Genomic DNA, 10,463 nt, shown 5'->3' on the forward strand with positions numbered 1-10,463 from the left:
AAAAAAAAAAAAAAAGGGTTTATTAGAAATGCCAAGTTGAGCCTTTTAGAACTACCATGAAGGTATAATCTGGAAAAGAAAAGAATGTATGAATGTTTCTGTTTATTTCAAAACTTCAAGTTTTCGGCCCCAGCTACAATGTGTGCTTCCAGTCAACTGTGGTGTGTGAAATGTAGAATTTTATTTCCTCATTCACTCTGTCTTCAAATTTTCATTAGAATATTACTGAAAGCAAGGCGCCCTGTACTTGTCATTTGCTCACCATGCATCAGGGACAATTCTGGAACTTATGTTTTGTAATGGAAGCTTCCATTCATTTGCTCAGTCAACAACCAGTTACTAAGCAGCTGACGTGTGCCAGGCATTCTCCTAGGTGTTAGGAACACAGACATGCTCAAGAAATGGTTCTGTCTTCACCTTATTTAATACTATACCAGCCTGCACTACCCAACACTGGCACTCTCAATCCTGTGTACACTATTATACTTTTTCCTTTTTTTCTCCACTACCTATCTCCTTTTAACATCTTATTTTTTACATGATTTATTTTCTGTCTCTGTATGCTACAATGTAAGCTCAAGGAGGGCAGAGATTTTGGGCTATTTTTATTGCTTAACCCATCCCTAGCACTCATCCCAGGGCCTGCCAAACCAATACATATATATTTGTTGAAGGAATGAATGAGCAGTTTACAGTTTAATGGGGAGATAGATCACTCACTCACGTACTGTATATACTGTGTTCAAATACTAAATCTTTGCCTTGGAACTCAAGAATATACCTACACACTTTCAAAAAATATAAAATAAGAACACCTTCCTGACCCAGGGTTTGCTCCTATTATGGAAGTCCCAGGAAGAAGAAATGGTTTGGACAGTGTTGTCTCTAATGGCTGTTAAAGTTTCTGATCCATAATTAAGTGGACTTTTCTGCTTAAAATAAACTCCACAAATGATGTTTGCAGACAGAGTTATTTACTGGAGCCAAATGTTAAGGAAACAATTAAGACATTGCATCACCATTATCTCAAAAACAATATAGACATATCGGTTCTATGGTGATAATAATTTAATGGAACTCTTTTTTGTCTTAAATATAATGATGATTTCAGTATGGCTTAGAGAAATGAGTTTTGGGTGGGAAATCTTAATGGGGTTGTCTCTTCTGTTTACAAATCTCTTTTTAAATAGTTTTAAGCTTTGTGGAAGTGAATCTGATTTATTCCAATAATGTTCCATTTGGTTTAACTTCACTTAAATGGCTAAAGTCTCCAGAACTGGGCTTGAAAAGTATGCTCCTAATAAGGGACGAGTTCTGTAAAGCCAACTGCTTGTTGGCAGAAGTGCACGTATTTTCCTGTCCTCCTCTGCTGAGAGTCCAGAGGGCGCAGGTGCCTGCGGGAACTCACTCAGGGCTCTGCAGATGTCGCTGACCGCTCTGAAGACCACGGCCGAGAAGCTGACTCGCAGTCGCACTGTCTTCACATTGGGCAGGCGGAGGCGAAGCATTTTATGCTGAGGGGTGAAGAGAAGCTTTGCATCTGCCTGGACCCCACATTTGTCCAGGGTCCAGTGAGTTTTCAGAAGCCAGCAGTGCTTCTGTTCCCACCAAAGGGCAAAGTCTGACCAGTCCTGGGCTATGTCTGCAAGAACGGAGAACACAGTGCAGTAAAGTGAGAGTGAGCACTCGCACCCCAGAGTCAAGTCCCTTGTGTGCAAAACTGAAGCCAACGCTGGTCTTCAGCTCCCACCTCCTCCTACAACCCAAGGTTTCATCATTCTTGGCTTCTTGTCAAAGTCCCTAAGGCGGGGCAGGTAGAAGACAGACTGAACCTTACCTTCTTTATATTTAAATACTATGAAAGGAAGAGAAACATACAATTTTTGTTCCTGATGAAATACTAAAGTTCTCTTCTCCCAAGTCCCTTGGTGTCATGGTCCTTTCTGGGAAGGCCAGGAGCATCACCTCTGTTTAATCAAGATTATTTCTCTAATAGAAATGAATCCTTCCACAAGGGAGTATCAACAGCTCCCAATCAAATTCCACGCAGAAGTACTGGGAAGCTGACATTTCACTCTTCTCAGAATGTCCATCTCTTATTAGTTCCACCATATTCCCAATTTCCAAAGTGTTTACACTGAAATCAGAGCTGAATATTTTCTCTCTCAATGGTAGCATCAACATTGAATTCTTCTCCTTCTTCAATGCCCCTTGGCATCTAGGTTGAATCTTTCCCCTTTGCCAATGTTAGAGTCAATATTCAATCTTTTATTTTGCTAAATAAAGAGCCACTGGTATTTTTATTTACTTAAAAAATAGTTTCTCCCTCTTTCTTTCTCTCTATTTAGATTAGAAAACCTTTCTCTCAGTGCTATTAGAAGAAGTATAAATGCTATAACTATTTTGGAAAGTCCTATTCAGTAATTTTTCTCTGAGCTATATACGCATTAGAAATGCATGTACTGTATAGTCACCAAAAGACAGGTACTATCTGTAAAAGCCCCCAAATGGAAACAATCCAAATATCTATCAACAGGTAAATGGATAAACTGTGGCATAACCATACAATGGAATATTATACAGCAATGAGAATCGATGAACCCAAACTATATGCAATAGCATGGTTAAATCTCACAGACATAATGTGGCAGGAAAGAAAGCAGATGCCTAAGAGTATATTATCCTGTATAATTCCACTTATATACAGTTTGCAGACAAGTAAAATTATTCCTATGGAGTAAGAATTCAGGATAGTGGTTACCCTTGGTGGGGCAGTGGCTGGGAGGAGTTAGGTGTGGGACTTGGGTGGGGGAACAGGTAATGTTCTCTTTCTTGATCTGGGTGGTGGTTTTAAGATTGTGAAAATTCACTGAACTGTACACTTATAATAAGTGCACTTTTCTGTACGTATATGATACTCCAATGAAAGCTTACTTAAAAATACTTTATATCACTAGTGTAAATGACAAGCCAACATCTGTGGTCTTAAGTAGAAGACAAAAAATAAATACAAAGAAAATAGAACATTATTAAATTCTAGGTACCTCATGTTGACTCGTGATGTGAAGACTCTGACCCTGAAGACTTCTTTCCTTGTTTTAAACAGGGTGAGTAGCAAATGGTGGACAATGTTAAAAGACACATTGGCACCAGGCCGCCTGCATCATGGAGCAATCAAGCATTAACGGAGAATCACACAATAATCTAAGGCCCCAGGTGTGGTCTAAAGTCACCATGGAAGGGGTCCCGTTCTTGTGCAAATAGATTTTTACACCTACTGGGGAGCTTTAGTTTGCCACCAAAGACTCAAATTTTCACATTGGGGGTCAGGGGGTGGTTTGGGCTCCTTCAGGTCTTCCCATTTCTCTTCCTCTTGCAGGCAGGGGCCATTACAAGATGGATGATCAAAAAAATTTAGATGGTCAGACAATCCAGTTCAGCCATTTAGTGGTGATGCAACAGAGAGGGTTTCAAATGTAGAGAAACCATAAAGAAGCAGCAACTTACTGATCTGTTCCACTAACTTGAGCATCACTCCCCCAATGTGCAGGTCTCCAGACACTCTCAGTGTGACGTCCTTCTGCTCCTCTTCATTTGGATGGTCAACTTGGATCACGAGTTCCCAAGAAGCAGACGCAAAGTCTCTGGATGAGAGCATTGTGGCAAATGCAGGTGTCTGTGCGTAAAAAGGCAGACAGATCAGAAGGATGCTGGGACTCGCCAACCAGACCTTGCAGAGCAAAACTCTTTTTTCCCCCATTTTAGCCCTGTCTTCAAAAATGCCGCAGGGTTCCTGATATTAAATTCAGCATCTTAACTTTAAAGACAAAAAGTCTTATAAAAATGATCTTAAGCCTTCTAAATTTATGTACTTCACTTTTCCACCCTCCCAGGTCCACCTGGCTATTTTCTGTGCCTGCCCAGTGCATCCATCCTTCTCTACTGACTTTTCTTGACCTTCTCTGAACTATTTTAGCAATAGGCAACAAATCATGGCAATCCTTGACACTTAAAAAAAATCAACTTTATTGAAGTATAATTTGTATACAATAAAATGCATTGAATTTAAATGTACACTTTGATGTATTTTGTTGTATGCAAATTATACGTCAATAGAACTGACTTAAAAAAAGGAAATTAAAAGAGGAAATTAAGGGCTTCCCTGGTGGCGCAGTGGTTGAGAGTCTGCCTGCCAATGCAGGGCACATGGGTTCGAGCCCTGGTCTGGGAAGATCCCACATGCCGCAGAGCAACTGGGCCTGTGAGCCACAACTACTGAGCCTGCGCGTCTGGAGCCTGTGCTCCGCAACAAGAGAGGCCGTGACAGTGAGAGGCCCGTGCACCGCGATGAAGAGTGGCCCCCGCTCGCCGCAACTAGAGAAAGCCCTCGCACAGAAACGAAGACCCAACACAGACAAAAATAAATATAATTAATTAAAAATGAGGAAGCTGATAAAATCAGACTTAATGCTTATTAAAAAAAAAAAAAGAGGAAATTAAAATCTTTATCTTGGGACTTTCCTGGTGGTGCAGTGGTTAAGACTCAGTGCTCCCAATGCAGGGGGCCTGGGTTCGATCTCTGGTCAGGGAACTAGATCTCACATGCATGCCACAATGAGTTTGTATGCTACAACTAAGGAGCCAGTGAGCTGTAACTAAGGAGCCCTTGAACTGCAACTAAGGATCCCGCCTGCTACAACTAAGACCCAGCACAACCAAATAAATAAATATTAAAAAAAATCTTTATCTCTAATGTATATACATATGTATTATTACATTCCTCCCATAAATACTGATGACATCTTCTGGTATGAAAATTCAAAAAATAAAAATAGAGCAAAATTGTTTCTTTTCTAGTCATATAAGGTAGTTTTATCTTAAGCACATAGAGATACAGGTCATTAGTTATTGCCACATATTTGATTTACTTGAGTAACCATTTTATATCATATAGAGGTTGATAAACAAGTGTATCAATTAAGTTTTTGGACACACCTTTAGCAACAGATTTAAAACAGGAGTGACAGACATACAAACCCACTCTTCAAAGTACAGTTAGGGGTGAGAACTTCAAACCCATAGTGTTCTCCTCGTTGGAGGAACTATGATGAAAGAAGCTAAGCAGTATCAGAACTGAGTGCTGTGGGGGTAATAGGAACACTGGGATTCCAAATTGGCAGAACTTAAAAATGTCAGCTCTCTCTTAAATAGAAAGCAAATGATACTACCTCTCCTGGCTATTTTAAAATTTAAAATAAAAATCAGTCATTTAAGTGACAACAAATGTTTTTCACTTTGCTAGGTAAAGACAGCTTATGAGAAATCTATGTTTTCATAAGGCCTGTTTTTAAGAAACATCTGTGCATGCAAACGGCCCAGGAAAGGGCTTCTCTAATGGAAAGTGCACACGAACCCTGAGAACCTTATTAATATGCAGATTCTATTCAGCAGGATCTTATTAACATGCAGGTTCTAGTCAGCAGGTCTGGGGTGGATGTGGAGACCCTGCATTCATAACAAGATCCAGCTAATGCTGGTCTTCCTCTCACACCCTCAAATTGCAACAGCCACTTGAAAAATTAGCTCCAGGACTCAGTTCCTCCCTTCAAACTAACTAGATCACTTATTAAGCCAGGACTATGGTGACCTTTGAGGAGGTCTGCAGAAAGTGGGCATAGAGGGAACGTACCTTAACATAATAAAGGCCATATATGATGAACCCACAGCTAACATCATACTCAATGGTGAAAAGCTGAAAGTATTTCCCTCTAAGATCAGGAACAAGACAAGGATGCCCACTCTAGCCACTTTTATACAACATAGTATTGGAAGACCTAGCCGCAGCAATCAGACAAGAAAAAGAAATAAAAGGAAGCTAAATTGGAAAGGAAGCAGTAAAACTGTCACTGTTTGCAGATGACATGATACTATACATAAAAAATCCTAAAGATGCCACCAGAAAACTACTAGAGCTCATCAATGAATTCGGTAATGTTGCAGACCACAAAATATATATACAGTAATCTGTTGCATTTCTATACATGAACAATGAATTATCAGAGAAATTAAGGAAACAATCATATTTACCACTACATCAAAAAGAATAAAATACCTAGTAATAAACCAACCTAAGGAGGTAAAAGATCTATACTTGGAAAACTATAAGACACTGAAGAAAGAAATTGAAGACAACACAAACAGATGGAAAGATATACCACATTCATGGATTAGAAGAATTAATATTGTTAAAATGACCATACTACCCAAGGCAATCTACAGAGTCAATGCAATCTCTATCAAAATAGCAATGGCATTTTTCACAGAACTAGAACAAATAATTTTAAAATTTGTATGGAAACACAAAAGACCCCGAATAGCCAAAACGATCTTGAAAAAGAAGAACAGAGCTGGAGGAATCACGCTCCCTGACTTCAGACTATATTACAAAGTTACAGTAATTGAAACAGTATGGGACAGACACAAAAACAGACACATAGATTAATGGAATAGAACAGAGAGCCCAAAAATAAACCCACACACTTGTCAATTAATCCACAACAAGGGAGGCAAGAATATACAATGGAGAAAAGACAGTCTCTTCAATAAGTGGTGCTGGGAAAACTGGACAGCTACCTGTAAAAGAATGAAATTAGAACACTCTCTAACAACATATACAAAAATAAACTCAAAATGGATTAAAGACCTAAATATAACCAGAAACCATAAAACTCCTAGAAGAAACCATAGGCAGGACACTCCTTGACTTGAATTGTAACAATATTTTTTTGGATCTGTCTCCTAAAGCAAATGAAATAAAAGCAAAAATAAACAAATGGGACCTAATTAGACTTAAAAGCTTTTGTATGGCAAAGAAAACCATAAACAAAATGAAAAGATAACCCATGGAATGGGAGAAAATATTTGTAAAAGATGCAAAAGACAAGGGATTAGTTTCCAAAATAGACAAACAGCTTATACAGCTCAATTAAAAAACAAAAACAAAAGCAAAAACAACCCAACCCATTCAAAAAATGGGCAGAAGACCTAAATAGACATTTCCCCAAAGTAGACATATAGATGGCCAACAGGCACAGGAAAAGATGCTCAACATGTTAATCATCAGGAAAATGCAAATTAAAACCACAGTGATATTGCCTCATACCTGTCAGAATGGCTATTATCAAAAAGACTACATATAACAAGTGTTGGCAAGGATGTGGAGAAAAGGGAACCCTCCTACACTGTTGGTGGGAATGTAAATTGGTGTAGCCACTGTGCAAAACAGTATGGCAGTTTCTCAAAAAACTAAAAATAGAACTACCACATGACCCAGCAATTACACTACTGTGTATATATCAGAAACAAAATAAAACAAAACAACTGAAAACACCAATTAGAAAAGATACATGCACCCCAATGTTCATAGCAGTATTATTTACAATAGATATGGAAGCAACTTAAGTGTCCATCAACAGATGAGTGGATAAAGAAGATGTGGAATGGAATATTAGCCATAAAAAAATAATGAAATTTTGCCATTTGCAACAGCATGGGTGGACTTGGAGGGTATTATGCTGAGTGAAATAAGTCAGACAGAGAAATACAAATACTGTACAATATCACTTATATGTGGAATCTAAAAAAATAAAACAAACTAGTGAATATAACAAAAAGGAAACAGACTCACCGATATAGAGAACAAACTAGTGGTTGCCAGTGGGGAGAGGAAAGGGGGGAGGGGCAAGATAGGGGTAGGAAATTAAGAGGTACAAACTATTATGTATAAAATAAATAAGCAGCCAAAACTAACACAACCTTGTAAAGCAATTTTACTCCAATAAAAATAATTTAAAAAAAATAAAATAAGCTACAAAGATATATTGTACAACTCTTAAAACTCTGAGCTAAACTCTCAGTACCTTCACTAAGCATTCCTACTAACATAAATCTTTCCCAGTGAGGACACAATAAAGATAACTCAAACTCATAACACGCCATTGAAGTATTTGACTTTAAGATCCTTACAATTTCTAAAATGCTATGATTTGAGGTTTTGTTATTTACAATGTTTTGTACATAAAGAAAATAACCTTACTTTTAAGGTGACTCCTTGCTGCTTGTTTTGTGAACAATCAGACACAGGGTTTTTTCTTTTCCTAACCTGGGCAATCAAAACACTTCTCATTTAGGCAATAAATGGTGATTCCCTTACAACGAAATTCTGGCTAAAATTAGACAATCTGGTTTCCCCACATTCCTCTCCTATCTTTTCTGCGCCTTTTTGAGCGAACTTCTCATGTTCAGCAAGCTGTTACTTGTTGAGGAAAGCACATCTAAGTTAAAGACCAGAACAAGAAGCAAAGCGCACCACCAGACCTGCCTTCCTTTGGGGAAGCCCAGTTTACCACTTCCTCGGGTCCTTTATAGAAAACTCAATCAAGAAAGACAGACAGACGCAGGCAGGCAGACAGAGAGAAAGACGGGGGGAAATAGACGCAACGCTTCTCTGGAAGATCAGAGTAAGTGGGTCCGAAGGCCTCTGACCTGTCTTTTGCCAGCTCTGCAGGGTCCTGGGGCCCAGGAGAGTGTGGTGGGTGGGTAGAAACCTGCCCCCTACCCCCATAAAGACAGTACCCGCAGCTGGACGGAGAGTTTACTTTGCGCAGCTAGATACGCAAGGACGGAGAAGGTGGTCACAAGCCTAGGACGCGGTTTTTAATTCAGCAGCCATTTAAGTGCAAGGAGCTGTAGAAAGGCAGGGGCGGGGGTCTCGGGAACCAGCGGTGCCCATCGCAGCCTCCCCTCCCCGCCTGGTCCCGGCCCCTCGCCACCCACCTCCTTTCCGGAGCCTGCGGCGTGCGGAGTCGCTGCCCCCTGGAGACCCGGCCAGAGGCCACTCCGGCCGAGCCAGGGGCGCGCGGTGGCGGCAGCTGCTCCGCGAGGTTCGGCTGGAGAAGGCTGCGCGCGGACCTGCCACCTAGACTGGCGCCCGCCCCCGCCGCCCAGTCTCCGCCCCGCGCGGCCCCCGGGGCAAGGCCGGCCAGCACAGCGGGCAGGCGCCTGCACGCCCAGCCCCCGCCTGCCAGGTCCCGCTGCCCGGGGAGGGGGCGCTCCGCAGACTTTACGGGCAAAGGGTGGTCGCCGGGCTACCGCGCGGCGAGAGGGCGGGGAGAACCCGGCGGAGGCTCAGCCCCGTGCCCCTCTTGCGACCTCTCATCCTGCCCACCCTCTCTTAGACCGCCTCCAGTTTCCCGGTTCCCCGAGGCCCGCCCGGGACTAGCCCGGTGATTAAGGTCCTGCTACTTCCCCGCCCTCAGGATGTACCAGTCACTCACACCCCGGGGTGCGTCCACGCGCCAGGAGCCTCGGCTTCGGGCGAGAACAACCGCCTCCCCTCTAGAGAGCCTGGAGGACCTGTGGTCGCCAGGTGGAAGAAAAAAAAGCGGTTCATCTCTGAGTAAGAGGGTGGTGTAAACCCCTGAGAAGGGTGAGGCACCCCAAACATGCACGATGGAAGACCCCGGGGGAACCCAAGGCCACGCCCCTCGCGGAAGTCTGGGTGGCTCACCTCACATTCACCACCCAGCCCTCCGCTCACCCTCCTGTTGGATTCACTTCCGAAGAGAGCAGGAAGGGTGGGTGACCTTGGGGAATTTACACAACCTCTCCAAGCCTCCTTCGCCCAAATTACACACTTTTGTTGAGTGTTTACTATGCACCAGGCCTGGGCTGAGTTTTGAGGATACAGTGGTTATAAAATAGGAAATTATAGTTTTCTCATCTGTAAAATGGGTAAGGGGATGGAATTCCCACCACCAGAATTGCATTCAGTCCATGGAGGAGTTCTACGCAGTATAGTAGTCTTTAGTGATTTTTGTCAAGTACGTAAAGCTTTTGATAACTTAAATATTAATTTAAGATGTTGTAAAATTTAGAAGTGGAATCTTTGTTTTTGCTTGGACATGACCATATTCAGCCATTATTATGGTTTTGAAAGTACTTTACATTTAATTTTAAAAGGTCAGTTGAACAACCGTCAGCAAATATGGGATTTTATAATTAAAATGATTAAAAAATTTGAAACAATTTCCTAATTTGGTAGAGTTTGTCAACTATAGGAAAGTGGTCAGCTGTCATCTGGTCTGACTTCCCTGCATGCCTAATACCAACTGAGCAAATATGCACTTATTTGGGGCAGAAAGTGTCTAAGACTTGGTTTCTGGAGACTGTGCATGGTTGATCAGACCATGGACTGTCTTCAGGATCTTGGATATGATCATGAAGCAGTAACGGCTTTCTTTACACCAAATTGGTTTTCCATTTTAGTTGAAATTATCTGGATTGTGCCAAAGAATTTAACTGGTTTTAAGCTTTCTGCTTGGCCTAAATTCTTTTTAAAGCTTTTTAATGGAAATATTATATATTTATACGCAAGAACAAAAATCATAAATATACAGCTGATG

The 10,463-nt window shown here is 41.4% G+C and overlaps 1 protein-coding gene across 6 annotated transcripts in view; it reads right to left on the reverse strand.

The window, feature by feature from the left end:
* Positions 1-9,132, reverse strand: part of FERMT1 (FERM domain containing kindlin 1) — a 48,105-nt gene extending 38,973 nt beyond the window's left edge. Inside the window, exons 1-3 of one of the 6 annotated variants that reach the window (XM_082359047.1) lie at positions 8,836-9,132; positions 3,508-3,676; positions 1,409-1,642 (exon numbers count right to left, since the gene is read on the reverse strand). In XM_082359047.1, the coding sequence (XP_082215173.1) occupies positions 1,409-1,642; positions 3,508-3,658 (385 nt within the window). In that variant the 5' untranslated portion in view covers positions 3,659-3,676; positions 8,836-9,132. The other 5 variants (XM_082359044.1, XM_082359045.1, XM_082359043.1 and 2 more) reach the window with 5 other exon arrangements.
* Positions 9,133-10,463: the final 1,331 nt, after the last annotated feature.

This window comes from Balaenoptera borealis, assembly GCF_965194805.1.
Source record: "Balaenoptera borealis genome assembly, chromosome: 16".
Taxonomy (NCBI): Eukaryota; Metazoa; Chordata; class Mammalia; order Artiodactyla; family Balaenopteridae; genus Balaenoptera; species Balaenoptera borealis.